The sequence below is a fragment of the Anoplopoma fimbria genome, chromosome 9 (assembly GCF_027596085.1).
Source record: "Anoplopoma fimbria isolate UVic2021 breed Golden Eagle Sablefish chromosome 9, Afim_UVic_2022, whole genome shotgun sequence".
Classification (NCBI taxonomy): domain Eukaryota; kingdom Metazoa; phylum Chordata; class Actinopteri; order Perciformes; family Anoplopomatidae; genus Anoplopoma; species Anoplopoma fimbria.
Window position 1 is genome coordinate 9,449,248 of NC_072457.1, and position 21,647 is coordinate 9,470,894.

The 21,647-nt window shown below is 41.7% G+C and overlaps 2 protein-coding genes across 5 annotated transcripts in view; both read right to left on the minus strand.

Moving 5' to 3' along the window:
- Positions 1-235: 235 nt before the first annotated feature.
- On the minus strand, positions 236-11,645 carry lonrf1l (LON peptidase N-terminal domain and ring finger 1, like). The gene is made up of 12 exons (XM_054604516.1): positions 9,820-11,645; positions 7,845-7,963; positions 6,862-6,984; positions 5,481-5,672; positions 5,171-5,384; positions 4,794-4,899; positions 4,552-4,666; positions 4,318-4,439; positions 4,056-4,211; positions 3,730-3,892; positions 3,311-3,463; positions 236-2,105 (listed from the first exon to the last, which is right to left on the minus strand). The coding sequence occupies exons 1-12, from the start codon at positions 10,451-10,453 to the stop codon at positions 1,947-1,949; spliced, it is 2,256 nt and encodes a 751-aa protein (XP_054460491.1). The 5' UTR covers positions 10,454-11,645; the 3' UTR covers positions 236-1,946.
- A 2,599-nt stretch (positions 11,646-14,244) lies between these two features.
- The window catches only part of dlc1 (DLC1 Rho GTPase activating protein), a 78,351-nt gene continuing 70,948 nt past the window's right edge, over positions 14,245-21,647 (minus strand). For all 4 annotated transcript variants that reach the window (XM_054603895.1, XM_054603896.1, XM_054603898.1 and 1 more), the window contains 7 exons: positions 20,479-20,686; positions 19,724-19,940; positions 19,144-19,258; positions 17,513-17,728; positions 16,493-16,710; positions 16,184-16,357; positions 14,245-16,062 (listed from right to left, as the gene is read on the minus strand). In XM_054603895.1, the coding sequence (XP_054459870.1) occupies positions 15,963-16,062; positions 16,184-16,357; positions 16,493-16,710; positions 17,513-17,728; positions 19,144-19,258; positions 19,724-19,940; positions 20,479-20,686 (1,248 nt within the window). In that variant the 3' untranslated portion in view covers positions 14,245-15,962. The remainder of the gene's footprint in view (positions 16,063-16,183; positions 16,358-16,492; positions 16,711-17,512; positions 17,729-19,143; positions 19,259-19,723; positions 19,941-20,478; positions 20,687-21,647) is intronic.

Below are 21,647 nucleotides of genomic sequence, written 5' to 3' on the forward strand. Positions count from 1 at the left end.
GAATAAAACTACACCCACACATTCCTGAGTTGAGTTTTTGTGTTGAAACTCTTGACTAATGATACATACAGATGTGTTTATGTAACTAACATTCAATGCTATCTAGAAATACTTCAATTAAATCGGATTATTTGGGAGCTTTAAGTGAGCTCCTTCCTGTGAGGTAAAGACTCATGATGCTAGATTGCTCAGTGCCTTCTATGAAATTGATCAAACAGTGGACACCGAGGCTAAAGTTGGAAAAAGAAGTGCATTTATTAATGAAAATCGATAACTTAAACATCCGACCAAAAAGCAAGATCTGTCCAAAGAGCACTTTAACAGATGATTTAAATATAACAGACTTGACTTTAATTGTGTTTCTTTAAGATTTATTTATACACATTGTGAACTAATGGCGCCTTAAACCAACGTAGAGAACAAAAGTACAATTAAAACATACTTCTCACTATGGCAAAAAGGAATGGTAATAAAGCCAACGTATCGTGTCATTTAAATCACAATGCAAAATGGTGTAAGGCAAATGCAGTCCTGACTGAAGCACTGCTAGTAAAGTCCTCTGTCCTCCAAGTAGAAAAGGATCAGCTGTGAATACAGAATAACGTTTACCCATCAGTTGTAATCATACCTGTTTTTGTCTTGTTTTGATTTGTCATAATATTGCAAGACCCCATAACATTTGTCATACAAACATGTGGGAAGAATGTACAAATAGTATTCTTACTTATAAATTAATTAAATAGAACTTTATGTATTGTGTAGCTGAATCTTTTGGTTCAGAGGAGAGAGAAATAATACATGAACAGAACCACTGAACACTTCAACACTTAATCCTGACCAGACAACCAGACATCTCCAAAGGTCAATATAAAACAAACGTTTTGGAAGTGTGTGCGACTTAAGGTTAGTTGTGAGAGGAAGAAAAGCATTTCAAAAGCTGAGAATCTAGATGAGATTCCAGTGATGTGAGCGTTCCTCCGACCTGATGTCAGGAGGGGATAAAATGGCTGATGTTTGCGTGACAACTTGGAAGAAACTCAAAGTGGAAAACGATGGGAAGAAACAAAGATAGGCTCATTCGTTCAACAGGCGAGTCCCTGCCGCTAACAAGAGGCAGCGATGGAAGATGTGCATGGTAAGCATGTGGGAGAAGTGAGTTAGAAAGAACAAGATGCTCGGAAGATATAGATTAATACTTTCATGAGTGTTTGGTACACGAATGCCGGCCTTAAGTTGCACTTGGTTTTGCACAAATCTCTTTTCTATGGTTCATCTAAACCACATCCTGTAATCACTTTTTTGGGGACTTTCAGCATTTAGGATTTAGTTTCACAGAATCACCTCACCTCCTCCTCCATATTAACATAAACCTTAGAGCCAGCAGCCAAAACAAAACAAAAAAAACCCTCATCCCTTTCAAAAGGTCTCAACAGAGATGATTTAACACAAACTATAATACTCTCTTCACCTCAGCGCTGAATGTGCTGTCCTTCAAGAAGGTACACTGAAGGTCGATTGTTAGATAAACTTCTCTCTGTCGTCACATTCAACAGTATCAACAAAAGATCAACCAAGTGGAATAGGAGCTGCTCTTCTCATTTCAACGAGTTCATTCATGGTTGTCCTCATGAAAATGAACAGCATTAAGAAGGATAGCGGATGAGAATAGCTGCTGTCATATTTCTATTATTTCTTTAATAGTTTGAGTCACAAAAAAGTAATAATGCATCAGTGGAAATATCCCTGAGGTGGTTTGACCACATCTCTGGTTTCAGTGATCCACAGTTCAAGGATGTTTCAACTTTGCTTTTATCTCGTGTAAGCTTTTTTTAGTTTATGAAGAGTTGAATGATCAAACGGCAGATGGTTGGTGTTGATGTTGATACAGGGTTGCTTGAATGTCATTTAAATCCAAAGGATGTTTGTGGTGATGAGAATGGGAAGCTCTAGTTGTTGGGGATGCTCTGCAGATACGTGAGGATGTGGTGGATCTTCACCAGGCGTTCTTTGAGGCTGGTCATGGAGAGCACAGAGAGCTGGTATCGTGGGTCGATAGGCAGGACGGCCAGCAGCCACCAGCAGCACGCCGGACCATTAGGAGTCGCCTAGAAGAGAGGAGGAGCAGTGTTAGAGTGTGGGAAAAAAGTTGGAGAAATACTTCTGCCAGAGGAATCAATGTCAGAATTACCCGGCTGAAAAAAGCCTGATCCAGTTACCAAATGTGCTTAACATTTCTAAGGATTTCAAGTGAATGTTACTTACTGCACCTGTGCTACAGATTGAGATTTTACACAGGTCATTAGGCAAGGAGTTGCTGTATTGTTTCCTGGAACAAACATGTTCCAAAATGACATAACACTCCTTTTATATTTGGGGATTCTCCTAATGCCATTCTTATGACGCAACAGGGCGGCTTGGATTAGTTATGAAGCACCCATAAAGCTCTTTAGCCTACATTGTGAATGGACTCCGCCCCATGGTTGCCCTCAGAGCGGAGCTGTAATCTCCTTTCAACCCTGCAGGCTTTGAGCCGGAGCTGAGCACACACACATCAACTATGTTAGGGTATTATTACTTCTAAAGCAGGTGAATCCGAGGTAATGTGGGTTTCCCCTAAAGGCAAGTGGGTCATGAGATGATCCAATTTCAGACTAAGGATCTGCAGTGTCTTCCTGTGTCAGATGAGGTTATGAAAGCTTCACAAACCCTTATTTTGAAGAAAAATACTCCTAATGCTCAGCCAATACCGGTTCTGATAATGATAATAATAAATACAATATTATATAAAAGGTTGGTTTGATTATCTGCAAATGTGGTTGTTTGAAAAGTTGGCATGACATGACATGTTGCCACATAATCACTGCTGCAGAATACTTCCACTAATTAAAAAGCGGTAAAACTAGAAGAACAGCCTTGCAGTTGTATGCCTCCAACAACCATTCAAGTTGCAGTTTACATGCATGTCTGTTTAAATGTTATCCTTTTAAGGCTTTAGACTTTTGTTTAAAATGTCATGATTAGCCTATGAATTCTTGAATTATGTGTTTTGTGGGGGTCACAGTGACCTTAACCTTTGACCACCTAAATATCATCAGTTCATCCTTGGATGAAGTTGGAGTATTTGGCCTGGCTCTGACTGAGGCATCTACTGTCCGGTGCAGAAATGACTCGACAGTAATGTCTAATATTTGATGTGTAGTTGAAGTTTATACTCCTTAAGGAATCAGTTCACAATGTAGTCCTTACATAATCTAATCTGGACAGGAATGGGCAAATCTCTACCGATGGAAGTAGAGGTGGGGTTGTTTACCTGGATGTCAGCTTCTCGTTCTGGCATTGGTCCAAAGTGCTGCAGGATCTGGTTGTGGAAGTGGATCTTGAGGTTCTGGAACCAGTCGCGGGCCTGCTCATACACGGCATCATGCAGCTCTTGTAGTCTCTGTAGCTCATCACTGCCCTCAACCTAGTGGAGAAGAATCAGTTAACTTTAGTCACTTGTTTGTTTAAACAAACTGTTTAAACTTGACAATGCATTCCTTTGAAAATAATTGGCAATGAATGATAACAATGTCATAAACGAATCTACTTAAAGCGACACCCCACCCACCATCAACCCGTATAGGCTTGAAATGTGGTTTCATATGTAAGACACAGATTTAGAGCAGAGTATGATTATAAGAGCACAACATACTGTAGATGATATCATTTAAATGTAAATGTGGTTCTTACCCTTGTGTCACCCAAGTGCTCAATGTCAGCGATACTGTAGCCATCCTTCATTCCTCGGGACAGGACCCGGAAGCGTTTTCCTCCGATGGTGTCCACTACTGATCGCCCGTCAGGGAGGAAATGGACACTCCTGATTGTCAGCATGCAGCCATGATCTACAAACCTGCAGCGGAGGAAACCGTTTTGTTATTGGTGTATTCAGAAGATGGCAGTTTTGTCAGTGGTTCCTCTAATGTCCTAAACGGGAACGGTTTTAAGTTCCTCTAATATTGTAATTCATAGAAATAAATGTGCTGGCAAGTGTGTGTTTCTGCTCGCATGCTTACCCTTTCTGCGGATCATTAATGCACATCCCAAACTGCCGCATGCCCGTGTCCATGCAGCGGCGAATCATGAGGCGGTAACGTGGTTCGAAGACATGCAGGGGGCAAGGCACGGTGGGGTAGGCCATGGTACACACAAAGATAGGCACATTCTTCAGACTGCATGGAGGGAGAGAAGTAGAAAAACATGTTAAAAAAACTTCTGCTACAGAAACGGCTGATGATGAACATTGGAATCCACCAGGCCAGAGAAGGAAATGCTTACTCAGAAAGCTCTCTGGTCTCCTCCAGGTGAGTTTTAGTCCTCTCTGCATACTCCTGACTCAAATACTGTTTGATCAGCATTTCCAGGACAGTTGTCACCACGTAATTCCTACATGCTAGATACTGGAGACAGCAAGATATGCGTTGATTAAAACCGAAAAGCAAAGAACATATATTTTAGTCAGCACAAAAAGATATATATCCAGATTCAACACATGCAAAGAAGGTCTCTGACCTCTTTCAGGCTCTCTTTACAGAGGGGACATTGGGGCATATGATCCAAGCAGCGCTCCAAACAGCTTTTACAGAAGGTGTGGCCACATGGGGTTGTCACAGGCTCATAGAACAACCTGTATGGATCACAGAGATGCAACATTTAAATCGTCAATTCTTAATCCTCAGTCGGTTTACAAGTGTGCAATGTGTGTAAACCTCATGGTAAATGTGTGCGTTTGGCCCACTGGTGTGTGACCTTACCTCATGCAGAGAGAGCACTCCAAGTCACTGGGGTCCAACAGGTCCTTAGGAACTCTTCTGCAGGTCTTAGCTTTGACGGCCTTTTGTTTGGAGCCTTTCGCCACACCTTAAGTCCACCAAAGAAGAAAGCGTTTCACAATTAGTCATTCTATAGGTTGATGGTAAATGAGATGTGTTCATTAGTCATTTGGATTGAGTGCCTGACCAACGTATTGGACATTATTCCTGCAAAAAGTCTGTATTTAGGTTAAGTTTTACTACAATTATATGTTTTGAGTTCTTATAAAAGATATTGCTGTTAACAGAAACAGAAGACATTTGACATTAGAACATTAGGAAGAAAAGAAAGCAATAAAATGGTGGCATTGCCCACTGACCTTGTTTTTTAAGCTTGTTACTTCCACTGTCAACAACACAGTGTTCTGCGTCTGACACTGACAGCTTCCTCTTCAGCAGGCTCCCCTTGTCCTGGTCCCCCAGCTGAGGGGCAGAGCAAACTCTCTTCAGCCCCTCCTCGCCACAAATAGAGCCGTGCGCCCGTAGCGAACGAGCTCTGCTAAGACCAGGCCGCTCCAGGCTTTCCCAGCGTTTCTGAATAACGACAGAAGACAATGGTTAAAAACAAGTTAATGATGATTAGAGCTATTCTTCAAAACAGTGTGATGTCATTTCTCAGTCTGCTAGTACCTCAAGGCTTTCCAGATGGTTGTGTGCTGAGGCGGCACGGACCTGGTGTTGTCTTTGGACCGGGCTCGATGGTTGAGCTTCGGCGTCGGCCACCAGGGTTTTATTACGCAAGCGAGGTGACGTGTTCTGTGTCGTTTCCCTCAGGCCGACCTTGACATTCTCATCAGCGGGGGAGAGCAAGTCGCACAGGATCTGTGAAAGGCAGTTCAGTTTGTCAGCAAGTGCACTATTTCCTTCTAAGTATTCACATTAGAGAGGCAGATTATGTTTGAGAAGAGTTTGGGATGCAAAAACAAATTTGGATTTGGATATCATTGTCAACTCATCTTGTCATTTACTATTGCATTAATAGGCTGTTTTAATCATATGGGTTTTGGAAAGTTCTTTCAGACAATATAATTGTGATTCAAAACTTGATTTGAAATGCTTTTAATGCACGCTATCCGGCTCCCACACTGTCGTAGACTGGTGTGTAGCCTGAGAAGTATCTCTTTCAGGTTCGGAGCGATAAGGAATTCGAAACCAGAAGTAAATATAACCTGCAACCATTAGAAACACGTCCAATCAATTTGTCACACTTCATACCAAGTGAAAAAACTGGATGATTGCTTATACAATGATGATTCAGAGGTGATTAAACTAAGTTTGAGCAGCATCAGAAACTTAACGCAACAAACTCACAATATTCTGAAAACGTAGTTAGTGCTGCATACAGGAGTCAACTGTGGAGCACTTACATAACTACAGTGCCGTGGTCAATCTGGTACTAATGCCATTACAGACAGAGTCACAAGACCTGATCCACAAACAACTTACGCAATTCCATGACAGACTGAGACTGATCCCTACTGTTAACCTGATTTTGCTTATATACATTTTTGTCTATAGACTGAAGACACATTTTCTATGCTTTGATGAGTATGCACAATGTAAATCCTATTTAAAAAAACCCATTAAAACAAGGGGTACCGCCATAAAGCTTTAGTGGGATTTTAAGATCCAGGTCATGACAAGATGTATCATCAAGTCAATGTAGTTTCTATCAGATGCTAGCTTTGAAAACAGGACTAATAGCTTGTCAATAATAATATGATACTATTGCACAAAATGTTAACATGTCTTATTGTGCAATAAAATAATAAATGTTGAGCTTTACGTACCCGGCTATCCAATCAAACAGTTCCTAGGTTCCTTGATGCAAAGGCACAAGTTTTACTTAAAGCATTAGATTACGTTGTGTTGAAGCTAGCTCCTCCAGCCGACCTTCATTAACAAAGTGTGACTTCAACTCAACTGACTAGACTTTAGGATGACAGTGTAACATTTTTTCCCTTCCCACAGTGTCAGCAGACTAATAGTCCTTTCCATAAATGTATCTTACCTTTTCCACTTGTCTCTTAGCACCGGGGAAGTCCTCGTCTACAGCCAGACAGTGGAGGAAGACTTGGAGAGACTCGTCCACCTGGCCCATCTCCTGCAGCACCATAGCTTTCCTAAACAAAGCCTAAAAGGACAGAAAGGAAAGATGGAAAGAGAAAAATGATATTTTTGTACCAGCATTTACTCTTGATGTCAGGTGTTCATGCTTTACATGCATCTTAAGAACAACGGATAAAAACACCCAGAGAGAAACACAACTTTCTTAAACTGGAGCAGGAGATGCAGCTTTTTCTAAATGCAATACTTCCAATGATATTCAATAAATCTGTATGACATACGCATGACATACTTTTCACCGAAAATAAAGAATTTACGAAGCTTCGACCCAGACATTTGGTCTCCTGTTACTGATGAAATAGTCTATGATGGCTTTGACCTTAATCAAACTTTCTCTAGTCACGATGTTCTTTTGTAACTTACTTACCCGATGAAAAGGCCTTTGATACAAAACTAAAAATAGCAGGAGATCATTAAAAAAAGTTTTGTAAACAAACGATCAAACAGGGTCAACATTATGTCATGATTCTTTGACTGTGAAAGAATTCAGCACCAAAGACACGCATCGAACTTTTGCCGTTAAAATCTGACATCTGTTAACTGGCATACAATTAACTTGTCACTTTGCTCCCATGACCTGACAAATGAGGCGATCACCGTCTGCGGCCTTGTGGGTGTCGATCTTAAGATACAGCTGATCTAATAAAGACTGGCTGATTGATATATTAGAGGAGCGTGACTGGCTGGCAGACTGAACACAACGCAGACTCTCCTCAGCAAAGACAAGAGTGTGAGCATGCGTTCACAACCTAGTAATGCAAAGCTGACATTAAATATGGTGTCTTATCTGGCATTGATAAGACAACAAATTTTATCATAAAGCCAAGAGTGACCACATGCCTAACAGAATACAAGAGAGTGACTTACTTCGCCAGAACAGCTGGACCAGGGACCAAACTCTGTGTCCTCCAGAGCCAAATGGTAGAGTTTGAGAGCCATGTATGCCTCCGCCCGAGACAGTCGGGCCACGGCCGTTGTGTCTGGATCTGCAGGAGAAGATGGAAGAAAAATGATTAATTTGCTTTTAGAAAAGGTTTTTATTTGAGAGTTAACTTTAGATATCGGAAAGCACAGCCTTTTATTTAAAACAAATACAATTCAAATGTGTATTTCTTAATATCCTCAAATGAACATAAGATGCACCATAATATTAATTATATTGACTTCATCAAATTGTCTATTATTTAGTGTGCAAATTTACAGCATTTTCTATTTGCATTGGTATGGAGTGTTTACCGCAACAGAAAGTTTTTAAACGCTGTCAGATTTTACTAAAGCACATGACAAACGGAGATCATACGTTTTACAGCAAAGTGGGAGAGGATTTTCAGGAGACATAATGGATTTGGAGGATTATTTGGTGGATTATCTATGTCAAGAATGCACGATGGAGGAGAAATGATCGCTGTTTAACCAATTATATCATGTACCAACGGTCCCAGGGCAGAACCAGTGGACACATAACCATAGATATATTGTGGATATGCGACTAGCACTGCAGCCGATCAGCTAGTATGTTCTTTGTAAATCCAACTGAGTTACCTAATGCAAGAACACAGGGAGTTGTGTAACTGAAATATTTTCAAACTGATGTAATGTTTATACAGCCTGTCCAATGTCCCAATATGTCACTGTGCAAATATCTTGAGTTATTAATAAGAAGGTAAATGTTGAACTCTTAACTGTTGTTTGTCATCCCATTGGCGTCAGGGTCACCGAAATTCATATCATACAGAAGTTTAGGAGACGTCAGTACAAGATAGAGCCCGGTTACATGTATGTTAAATCACTTGACCCAAATCCATGAATGTCTCCATAAGCTCCCATAAACCAGGTGAAGGTCCAGAACAATTTCCAGCCATACTGTCGAGCAAACATTAATTTCTTTTTCAGGATTGAGAATTTACACTGTGCTACACATTGGGCCATAAAAGGCGTATAACCACATAACTACAGTAACAAAGAATACCTGAATGTAAGGAAGTCACCATTGTAATTTAGGATTCAGTGGTTCAATTGTAAAAAAACAAAAAAAAAACTAAAGTTACAACTAGTTCCTTGAGATCTCACTGAGGGCCAGGCCATGAGAACACAATGTCCTCTTTTAATCAGGGGGATTGCTCAGTGAACATACAGGCAGTTTCCAACCTTCAGATCAACCCCCACTGGAACAGCAGGGCGTTAAGTGCCTTGCTCAAGGGCCTTTGAGACCATTGTTGTTACTTGTGAAAGGCGCATCTCATTGACTTCCCTTAGACAAGCTTTTACCAGCTGCCACAAGCACTTTTAAGTCATTTGACACAGAAAGCTTAGTTTCTCTCATTGCATAACGCTGGAATTGGACCACCAGCCTTAAACCCTGCCCCATTAAATTGGGGCAATTGTTAAAAAAAACTAAAAAAACTAAATGAAATTAGCTCATGACAGTCGTAACGGTTACAAAATCCCAAATGCCCTTTAATAAGTTATAAAACCCGTCTCACTATGTGTCACGACCTGCCTTATGCAACCTGCGTCGTTCGCGCATGCGCAGCTTGGGCCATGTCGTAAGCAGGACCGCCCCCCCCTAACGCCACAGCTCATGGGAGGAGGCGGGGCACGAAAAAACACATGGGGGGGAAAAACGCTACTTTTTAAAAAAATAAATACTTAAGAACTCTACTTAAGCACTTCGGTGTCCTCCAACAATAAAAACAGACTCGTGTTCAGGTGTATTATTTGAACGTGGAAACGTCCCCGTGACGTGCGCGCTCACTGAGAGTGCGCAGCAGGAACATCTCCCCCTCTTCTTTTTAAATAAATAAAATAAAGCATGCATGTTGGGGTACATTTTAATACGCACCACGCTGAATGGCCTCGGTCGCTAACGACACCGCTTCGTGGTAGCGTCTGCTCCTGCACAGCTCGTCCACCTCGCACAGCGTCTTGGACCTCTTCAGCTCGCCGGGGAACCATTTCTCCAGGAGTGCGCACAGGATGACGGTCACTTTCTGCTCCGAGCCTCCTCCTCGTCCTCCTCCTCCTGCTACGGCTCCGCTGCACCGCTTGCACTTGGAGAGCAGCTGTCGTTGTAAACATCTTTTACAGTACGAGTGTCCGCAGGCTAAAGTCACCGGCTCGCCCAGGAAGCTGCGACAGCTCGGGCAGTCAAACACGTCCTCCCCGCCGCGGCTCTCCTGCGCGTCCCGACTCCGCCGCCGCCGCCGAGAGGAGAGCGCGTCCGGCCCGGCGGCGGCTTTCCTCTTGAAGTTGCGGAGGATGCAGTCCACCAGGGTGCTCAGCTGCTCGGGCTGAACCGGACCGTAGCGCAGAGCCACTGAGAATAAATCAATGGCTTCCTTCAGGCAGTTTTCCGACGCCAGCGCGTTGGCTCTCTGCAGTATGAGGAGATGGTGGTCCTCCTCCTCCTCGGAGACGCCGATGAAGAAGGCGCTTCTGGCCTCCTGCGCCTCCTCCACTTGCGACTGGAGCGACATTGTAGCGTCAGAATGAAGACAAAAAAACCCCAAACCGTTATGTAGTGTGTTTAGGGTTTCCTCTGTTGACGTGTCTATTCATTGCTACAGCTGCCCCGGTCCTTCGCAGTGTGGAGGACCAGACTTTCCCATAGACACGCGTTTGTTACATAAAAAAACACCGTCACGTGGACAGCAGACTCGAGCTCTGATTGGTCGACAAGGCTCGATTACAAAACCTGAGATCGGAAGTTTCATAACTACGGAAAGAGCGTAGTGGAGTTAGTTGCAACTGGGCCAGCTTACAGCGCACCCCTTCGTCCCAGAGTCCTCTGGTTCTGATCCCCTGGCTGGACCAGCAGGCCAATATAAGACAAAAACAGTAATGTATACCCTGAGTGATATAGTCCTATTTATCAATAAGGAGCTGTCATTAAACTTACCCTGAGAACCCTTTCATAACTGGTTGTGTAACAGGATTTTATAACAACCAAGTTTCGACTTTATGTAATTATTATTTTTTTTTTTTCGTCTAACCATTGGTTGAAAATGGCAGATTGTTTTTTCAAGTTTAGCATTTATTTTCTGCCTCTTGGCAGAAGACCATCCAATCCTCCTTCCCCCTAACCCAGTACAGCTCAGCCACAAGAGATGCTTATTCCATCACCTGTCATCTTCTGGAGGAATGAAATATTGCTGGGCCATAACCACCGAGTTGCTTTGTGCAACATAGAAGCTTAGGATAGTAATGTGCAATTAGGAAATCAGAAAAGCAAAAGCAATTGACCTTCTAAGAATATAGTGGTACCTTGATGTGGTTGCAGACCTTTTAAATGATCCATCAGCAGGTTAAGGATATAAAATAAAAAAAATCATGAAATATCCCTTTTTGAAAAACATTTGATAAATTTGACTTGAATAAAGCAGTCCATTAATGAACAAAAAGCTCTGGTCTTAAGGAAACAGATAATATGCTCTAGGTCACTTCTGTTGAAAACATGTCTGATAATTTCCTATGAACAAGGCATGAAAAGATGAACTTTAATTACAGCTGTCTAATGAGCAGCAGAAGAAGAAAAAAGTATATAGCAAAATAACAAAAACAACAAAAGAAGCATAAAAATGTCTTCTGCAAACGCTATGTTGATCAAATATGTCAAATTCGTGTATAAATTTGGTTTGCTGTTAATTGTAACCTTAAACCAGGCATACTGGAAATCATTTTGTGTTGAGAAGTCACACTGAATAAATGATCAGTATTCCTGCCATGCTCATCCGTCTATTTATTCATGTGTTTTGTGCTACAATGGTTGGACAGGCTTTGCATAATGTGTTTGGGGTTTTCTGAGGACAAACAGGGCGTGGACCAGCTGTAGCTTCGTGTAGTGTGGAGGGACACTGCCCTCTAGTGGTCAAAGTGGTACATGACTCCAATAAGATACAGACGGTCATTTTTATTGGAATACGTCACATGTTAAACATTGCTCCTGGAGGAAATGTATGACAAGGAGTTAAAGTGGGCGGTGGTCGTCCTTGGTTAAGCCATTTTCATTGTATTCCAAACAACCACTAGAGGTCAGTGTTGATCTGTAAAACAGGCATTAAATAGTTACTTGTAGTTAGATCAGTGACCCCTTGTGTTTGACCTGAGACATTTCAACAAGGCCTTAGCTGGATGTGCTCAATGCCACACGGGTGAAATAAAAAAAACAATTGAAGGATAACAGATAAATATCTTGAATAGAAGAATGCTATACATACATGGTGATATGTCCTCGTCTTGTTTGTTTGATTTTCCCTGTCATGCCACCTCTGTTCTCTCTCTCTGCCACACTCACACATACACATGTGCAGACACACATGAACATACACACAGCTATATTTGGAGTTGACCCTACAATATCTGGGACACCAGTGATTAGGCCATTAAAACAACTAGACTCTCTGTAAAATAATGTGTGTGTGTTTGTGTGTGTGTGTGTGTGTGTGTGTGTGTGTGTGTGTTTGTGTGTGTGTGTGTAGGTGTATGTACGCCAAACAAATTTTTGGGAGGGCAAACAGCTAGATCAGTCTTTCCTTACTTTATAGCTTTACCTCCAGCCTTTGGAATTTCTGGAAAATGGATATATGATGATAAATGATATGAGGTCAACTGTATAAACACTGTGATTAAATTCTCTGTTGTTCTTTTACCATGTTGACTCTTAAAACACGGTGTTATCAATGACGACATACCATTTCTGTTGCCACAACAATACCATGTAATCCATCAGAACATTCCGGTCCATATGAAGATATGTAGCACACACAGTTCCTGTCGGATATTTGGCATGTCGGATTTTTTGTGACCCAACACGCCTACTCACTGCTCAAGATTATGCGTACACCAGGGGAAACAGTTTTAACTGCACAATATGATGTGATAAATTAAACAATCTGTAATAAACAGGATAAGGCTGGTGACTTGGAAATGTGCAATGAAGACTAAATGAACATGTGCAAGTAAGATGCAGACAAATGTGATTGTTAACATAATTTAACAAGTTAATTGTCCTTATCTTGCAGTTGGTTGAAGCCGGCTGTCATCTTTCATTCTTACTGCGCCCTTTATATCTTTGCAAACACACTAGTTGGGCTAATTAATCTCTGGTTCATGAGGAAAAAATGGGAGATCCCTAATTGTAAAACAAATCTAAAATAAGAATTAAAAAAACATAAGTGGTTTGGATCCAGCAATAATCTTCACACTGTTCTGTTGCAGAATGAGTTCAGCATTTCTGATAAATACATGACAAACTGTATGAAGAAATGCACACACACACACTCACACTCACACACTCACAGACAGAAGCATGCACTTGCATGTTTGTATTCATTTATCAATGTGGGAAACCTTCTGATTCTCAAACGGGGCAGAAATGCAGCCATGGTGCTGACTCCTGGTCAGCCTTATCTGGCCCCACATAATCTCCCAGAGGTGTTTGTGTTCCCAGCAAAACACACGCACATGTGCATGCAGAAGCACACTGCCATTCTTAGCGAGTGTATGCCGACACTAACAGAAGAAGAGATAGTAAAGAGAGGGAGATGAACAGAATTTGCCTGTAAAGGTTTATTTTTCATCTGTTAATCAAAGAAAAAGTAAAGACAAATCTGTTGAATGCACACTTCAAGTTCAAAGGCAAGAACAAGCACACGTCTGTGGTTTCATGTCTTTTGAGGCTTTGGTCAATCTCCAGTTCCTGAGTACATGAAGGGTTCATGGTTCACAGAAAAAGTATTGAGTTATATAAAAACACAGACCAGGTTTCTAGATCATAATAACGTTCATACAGTATGTGCACGGAAAATACGTTTTTTCTCCCCCATGTGGCTATTTTTCGTTTTGTCATGTGATTAGAAACATAAAGGGGTACATTAGCCTCCACTTTGACCCTTGGACTTCTTCTTTGCCGCATGACTGACCCCCTCATTGTTGGGTCTGCCGGGTCTGGACCAGGCCAGCTGTGGTACATTAGACTCCATTGTCTTCTATTATATGAAACTATTATGTAAGAAACTAGACGAGTGAGATCACCATCTACGAAGCCAGTTGATACCCCCCCCTGTTAATGTCCCCGCTGCAGGACTAATAAAGGATTATCTTATTTTATGCATACAGCTCAATCATGGATTTACTGGTGTGGAATGAAGGGAAGATACAAAAGAGGTGGATATGAAAATCCACAGTTAGTCTGGATCGAAAAAGAAAACTGTAGTGTAAACAAATGACAAATGAACCATTTCTTATTTTAATACATTTAATAGTGCACCTTGATTAACCTGTACAGAAATAATATTAATAAAAAAGATAAAACATTTGTTCATTTCTGTAACACGAAGCTTAACATTTACAATAAAATAAAATGGTATGATACAAAACAAACATATATCTGAGGTATAAATATATTTGTTTTAAATTAACTGTAATTGTCATGCGTTATTATTTGGCGGAGACACAGTTTAAGGTATGAACATTTACGATATGGAACAATGGCTTAGCGAATTAATCATACAACTCAACACGAAATACGCGCGCCCTCAGATTGAAGCATGAGTGTTATGAATGAAGAAGGTTATGAGGACCTAAATCTCTTACTTCTTTTAAAAACACTGACACGACAGTACAGAGAAAGAAGCTTACACAAAGATCGTTTTCCTTCCTTTGAAATCACAAACATTCAATCTGCCCTCTTCTTTACAGTAAAACCTGTAAAATCTCCACCTTTATAAAAGGACCATTTTATCTGTTTACTTCTCATCTATTATAGGACTCTCCAGAGGTTTCTGTTGCAAGTGAGAACAGTGCATTGTTTGTTTTTCTGTTCTCATATACATCGAATCAATATTTTTTCTTATTTTTTTTTTTAAACATATACAAGTGATGTGTGGCCTAAAACAATGACGAAGTGAATTGACTGTGCTCTTAACAACACTAACTCTTAAACCTTTTAATATTGAGGAAAAGTTCAATATTGGAAAGCTACTTGTTTTTAGCTTTTTTCAAATTTGGTCCATTAATGTAGATCTGTTGGTATTAAATTCTAGCTTTGTTGGTGTGATCTTGTTAAATATACAACATTCCTTTTCTATAACACTGATCCTCGTTCACAACCTCTTCTTTATGAGCTTATGACTGTTTCCTGGCTTTTTGCAATATGCCTTGTTACTAGCATAGTAACTAGTTTTTGCCCTGGTATCTTCAAGAACAAAATGAGGAGACATCTAGTTGTATGTTAGTAAATGAGGCCGTTTCTTTAAACCTTTCTCTTCTTTTTGGTGTGCCAGCCACCGATTCTCATCTGTCTTTGCCTTCCTCTCCTGAAACACTAAAACCCTGCTATCAGCCACCTGTCATCTCACCATATCCCACCTATTGTCTCTATACTCACTCTGCATATAACCAGCACATTCACATCTTTCATCACCCATAGATTCATCAGTCATCTGACCACAATATTGTCTACTACTCCTTCTGTGCCTTGCTGTAACAGAAAAAAGGGACAGAGGTAACACAAGACAGACACAATCCACTACTGTCAACAGAATACTGTATGTACACATTATGTGGCCACTGGAAAACCAGTGCGAGGAATATGTATGTATTAACCGTTTGTTGCTTTAAACACTCATGCAAACACACACACACACCCACACTCACACACACCCTTGCTTCTCAGAAGCTATAGCACCCTTTGGATCACATCCTGTATCAGCGACATCACTTTTGGCCCAGATAAGTGTTTGTGTGACACAAGTCCTTTTGGCAGCACACTGAGCGCCCCAACAGAACAGTTTAAAACGATAACATCAGTCTGTTGTAACAAAATCAAAGCAAAAAAAAAAGTCCTTCAATCCAGAATCTGGGATTTGTCCTTAAAATGACAGTTAAAAGGCTTGGACCCCATCTTCCTCTCTGGTGGAATGAGTCATTTTGAGTCCTCTGTGCTATGGTTCAAAGGCGCCGTTGAGTCTGTTGCACACAGCTTTTTCATTTGTCCATGGGCACTGTGAATGAATCACGTATCCGCGCCACCTCGGCAGCGCACAAGTGTCCATATAATTTATTGTACCACTCTGGGAAACGACCCCTGAAAAAAAAGAAAATAAAAGACAAGTTGTTAGCACCAACTAAAAGACACTGAATGACAAAAAAACTAGGACTAAATCTAATCTGCAAATTGTCCTGGCTCCTGTCAGTCATTCACTCACCTGCAGTCGTTCCTGGAAATATGTGTGAGTCTGGATTTGTTGGTTCCACAGGGCTCGATGAAGTAGCGAGAGGTGAGGACATTGGTCCGTACGCCTACAACACGTGCGCTTTCATGCTCCACAGATGTACACACCAGTGCACACGCTCCCTTCGGCAGGTCTGTGACCCATGTTCTGGTAGGGAGATCAATGATAGGTTTGGATTTAAACAACAACAACATTAAATCAGAGCAGAACCTCAAACAAGATGAAGACAAAGAGAGAAGTGAGTAAGGGGAGGAAGTGGAAGAAGCATGGGCTAATGTTTACCTGAGCACCAGGTGGTCTCTGGTGGGATGTGGAGCCATGGTGTTCCTGACATACTGGTAGACCTCGGTCCTCTCATCCAGGGTCTCCACCACCCGGCTCTCGAGCAGGTCCTCATCCCAGTAGCCCTGCTCCCGCAGCACTCGCGTGAGAACCTCCTCGGGACTCGCAGGCACCTCCACGGTCACCTTCCACAGCCGCAGTGGAAAGCCATCATGCACCTGGAGAAAAACACGTGAAAAGACCCAACAAATTAACATGATTTCCTTTTTTTATTCTGCTGCATTTTATGTCTTTAAAGCAGCGAGATGACAGGAAATGAGAGGAGAGAGAAATTGGGAATGACACAAACTGGGGTTGGATGTCTAAATTTCGGTCTGGGCGATCATAAAGTTCACATGGACAAGTCAATGTTACGAAAAAACTGTTTGAGATGTTAAATACTTGAAATCACCTAATATTTATATGAACTTCAAGGGTCTAATGCAGGAGATCTAACCTTATCAGTCATATTAACAGAAATTACAATTGGTATTCCAGCCAACATTTTATGCACAACAGTCAGGCTGTGTTTCTAAACCTCCTGATGCCCTTTAGCCGAGTCAGCTGCTTCGTTCTGCCATCAGATGATGAAGAACACTCTTCGCCTTGTGACTCTCGATCTTGAGAAAAAGATAACCTCACACAGGGTTCCTTTGCACACTAGACACCGGAAATGTAAGCTTGGGAGAATGAGAGGTTGTATATGTTCTTGTGTGTCTATGTCAAGCTGACGTCATTCTGGGATCGAGTCCAACAATGTGAATGAGAAGCTGAGGGGCCAGGCTAGTTTCACACGGGTGTGTTTCTGGACAGGAAACACTAACTGCTGGTTTTCCACTCGATATTTAGAGAAGCAGGAGAAAGGGGAAAGCCAGAAACAGAGAGGAAAGTAGAAGACAGGAAACACAGATAGTCGTGTGCTTCATGAACGCTTGCTTGTTTACACACTAGAGGCAGACGATCTGTTTCAAGTGGACTCACCTTCCTACAGGCGAGTTCGGCGTGCTCAGGGGTGGAGCAGCTGTCGTAACCTTTAAACTTGTCCTTGGCGTCTTTGAGGAGGGCGTCTAGGCTGTCCTGCAGGTAGGCCCTGAAACCTCCCTGCCCGGCCTCCTGACCTCCGAGGTCCTCCAAGCGTCGCGGCAGCAAAGCCTGCTCCACGTAGGAGTTCCTGCAGCGACTCATCTCCTCTGGGATCTGAGTGAAAGGAGGAGGAGGAGGAGGAGGATCATGAGAACCAAGCCTTACATTTCCATTTGTTTCTGAAGGCTGATTTGATTTGATACGTTTTTTTTAAACAAGGGAGTATATTAGATTCAATTTAAAGACTTTTTAAGAGTATATGTGTATGTCTTAAAACACGTCTGGCAGGAATCTTTAAGTTATAAATGTTCTATGATAAGAGTAATCAGCACAAAGACTCATTTGTAATTAACACATCTTATAATTACAAGGGTTCAACAGCTATGTTGAAAAAAGAAACACCAAAGTTTGAATCAAGAGATGGATATGTTACAATCTCAGACATGTTATTTAATGTAAAACCCTGCGAGACTAAATAACATCAGTACAGACTTATTGTTGTGTTTTTGTCCGGGCATCTCCACCCTGATTGCATTAATTCCCCCTTAATTAATCTGTAACTGTATTAAGCCTAACTTGTATAAAGGATGGAAACACAGCACATCCTATTTCCATCTCCTTGTTTGCCTTCTCATTCTCTTTGTCCCTCTCCATCTGTTTATATGCATCATCTATCAGGTTTTATCGAATACTAACAAGATTGAAGTCTAAGACATGGATTTTAATTAGGTGAAAAAAAGGTTTGTTGAAATGGAATGCAAATTACAGTCAAATTATTTTATAGGTCATCTTTCTTTTGTGAACCACAGCGGGCCAGTAGAGATCTAATTAAAAGAAAATAATTCATGATGTAATCGAGTTTATTTGTTCTGTGATGTGAACATAACAGGAAGCTGGGAGGCAATCTAATTAAACTAATACTAATGAGCCACCGTATGCAGCCGCTTAGAGTTTACTGTAGCATGTCAGAGACGACTGCACTCGGCAGAGCAAACGTTTTAGGCTGAATGGGATTCAAATTGGATAAGTAACAGTGTAGTTTGTGATTATTTCCTGTTGATCCATTAAAGTGTTCTCCTTGTGGACACACAGATACAGACTGGATTGGGTGGGTTCGTTGGTTTGTGGTCACTGCTACTATTCTGTCATTTTAAATCCTTTCACAAATGCTTGAGTTTGGTTTAACTGAACAGAGACATGAACTTAAGTACAGTTCTACAAAACAGGGCCCTTTAAAACAGTAGGGCGGCTGGCATATTCACTTTATCTAACATATTATTTTATAATAACACAATAACATTGCTTGCGCAAATGAAACTGGGAAAATGTTTGTTTGCACGTCAAACAAAAGGAAACAAGGTATTTGGTAATAACATGATACAGCCAACCAGAGGTGAGATTGGTCGTTTTGTCCACAATCAGGCCTTCATTGACCTAATTCATCAGTAAACCATTCTGAATGTAGCTTTTGTTTCCATCCATTGCTAAGTTAGAGTGCACATTCATCTCCAGGGATGTCTACTACTGACCCGGAAGAGTTTGCTGCACTCCTGGATCATGTGTGCCAGACCGTGAGTGGCAGCCAGGTTCTCATTCAGGTCTCTCTGGTCCGGCTTTCCTAGTGTCTGCTTCCTGTTCATCACCCTTTGACCAAAAAAGAGGAGAAAAGAGGGAAGACGAGATTAGTAACAGCATTCATCATGGCGACAGTGGGTGTGAGAGAGGCCAGAGGGAGCGCCAGGGGTTGAGGATGGAAAAGAAAATGTGCATCTGATGAACCCTCTTCTAGCTTAACGTGGAAAAAAGTATGTGTTTTTTAATTAGGTACAGATGTTTATGTCCCATTGCTATTTCCTCTGTCTCTCTCCCTTACTCCCTTTTCAAGCTTAGCTCTCTCCCCTTCTATTTTCTACCCTCCGTATACGGCATCCTGCTCTTTTGTTTCTTTCGATCGACCCTTTCCTGTTTTGTGAATGTACAGCATTTTTCGTGGTATGTCAGCTGCTAATACAATAACGGCGTCATTGATGCCCATCAAAATAAAAGCAGTTCTATAATTAAAACGAGCTAATTACAGTGGTGTCGAGGCACAGACACACAGACACACACCTCGGCGAGGAGCTCTCCTTGCGGCGCAGGGTGTTGAGGTGGAAGAGGGACGGGGCAAGACAAACAGCCAGGTTGGTGGGAGTCATCTGGTTCTCAGACACGCTGGCCGTCACGTCGCTCAGCAGACACAGCAGCGTACGCAGCGCCTCGCGGTTCTCATCGGGCAGCAGCAGCACGGCGGCACGGGCTGCCTGCAGACGCAGCTCTTTAGGCATGTCTGGAGAGGAAAGAGGGAGGATGTCATGGCTCGTTTTTTTTATATTATAACGACTAATACCACCAATCATGCTACATGATGTCATCTTTTTTGTGGCAGTTGGGTAACTTGGGAAGGAGTTTGAGTTCGCCTGCCAGGATGGAGCCATAGTGTGTTATATAAGCCTACATGTGTGTGTTCACTCTACGCTCCATACTTCATGCACGTTTTTTCCCTTATATAAATGTTCTTAATGCAGCTATGACAAACAAACAAAGGGATGTCATGTAACAGTGAGTCACAGAAAGATTTACCAATCCCATATATCACCTCATTCCAGAGGTATTTCCTGCACTCATCTTGTTTGTTTTTCTTTTCACGGTTTCACAATTTCTTGCTCCATGGCAGGCGAGCATCTTCAGCTCTAAAACAAAACCGTCTTGTGTATTCCAGCATGCAATCTGTTTACAGATGTTTGGCTGTGTATGTGAAGTAAAGGCATGTGATGTTTTGACAAGATTTTGTTTACACACTGACTGAACGCGTCTGTTTTTCTTACACTGATAAATCTGGAGGAAGGTCTCTGACAGCTTGCTTGTGAGCAGGGGTTCTGGTAAATCTCTGAAGTACTGCTTCAGCATGTCTGCAACGTCGTATGCCGATTGGCCCTCGTAGTTGAGGCCTCCCCCATCCACGCCGCTCGCCTCATTCATCTGACGAAGAGCTTGGATACGAGATTTAACGCCTGATTTCCTGAAAAGTCCCACCTGAACAAAAAGTAGGGGACAAAGAGAGAAAGGGTTACATTTTGCAGACATTTAACGAAACATGATAAGTCAGCTATGAACTGTAATTCCCTTATTAGTCTCAGTATTGAGTACAGTGTTCGTTCCTATCATTAAGGCGTAACAAAAATGATCAATGTGCCCGAAGCACGTACAAAGCTGCAGGCCATTGAAAAATAATACTCTTGATTTATCCCCAAATCAAGAGCTTACACTCAATACGGTTACATCACAGCAGATCCTGTTGACTGTATTCATAATAAGCTCCCATGACACCCAGTAGGCATGTTGTGTAGGACTTCATCAGTGGCCTTTTAAGGCCTCATGAAATGGCAATGTTGGGGAGTAAAAGAGAAAAAGGCCGTCAGCTTGTCCAGCCTGAATATTTTCCGTGAGCTTTCACCATTTCCAAACAGAGGCGCCTTGTCCTGCTTTGAAAAGAACACCATTGCTCGGTTTTCTGTTTTGCCTTTCGTTACTAGCTATTTTCTCCTCATTCCCTCTTTCTTTCCTTTATGAATGTACACACACACACACACACACACACACACACACACACACGCACTGAGATAAATATGTCGTAATGTCGCTGGATTAAACAGACAGACACAGGTGACCTAACAGCTGCACCCTTTGACTCTCTCCAGGCCTCCACGCTTCAGCGTTTGTGTGACAGAGAAAGAAGAAAAGTGAAAGAAAACTATATACACACACTGATTGAGTGGGTATCAAGCTTTTTCCGATTTCACTTCTCCATCTTACGCAACATCCAGAATATTTGACTGATTGCACTGTCCTAAAATTTAAACATTTTGTTATTCCAGCACCTTTTTTTTTCTCTTAGCTGTGTAAACTGAAAACAGTACTTAAAGCTAAATGACAGACTGGCAGTAACTTTGACATTATATGTACACTGCAATTACAGTATATGCACAAGCGTATA

What these genes read in the sequence shown, in the direction of transcription:
- lonrf1l (XM_054604516.1), bottom strand. Translation starts at nt 10,453, where the DNA reads ATGTCGCTCCAGTCGCAAGTGGAGGAGGCGCAGGAGGCCAGAAGCGCC. An exon ending in CTAAGAGACAAGTGGAAAAG is followed by an intron (nt 5,673 to 6,861) that starts GTAAGATACATT and finishes TGCCTTTCACAG; the next exon opens with ATCCTGTGCGACTTGCTCTC. An exon ending in AACGAGAAGCTGACATCCAG is followed by an intron (nt 2,106 to 3,310) that starts GTAAACAACCCC and finishes CCTCTCTTCTAG; the next exon opens with GCGACTCCTAATGGTCCGGC.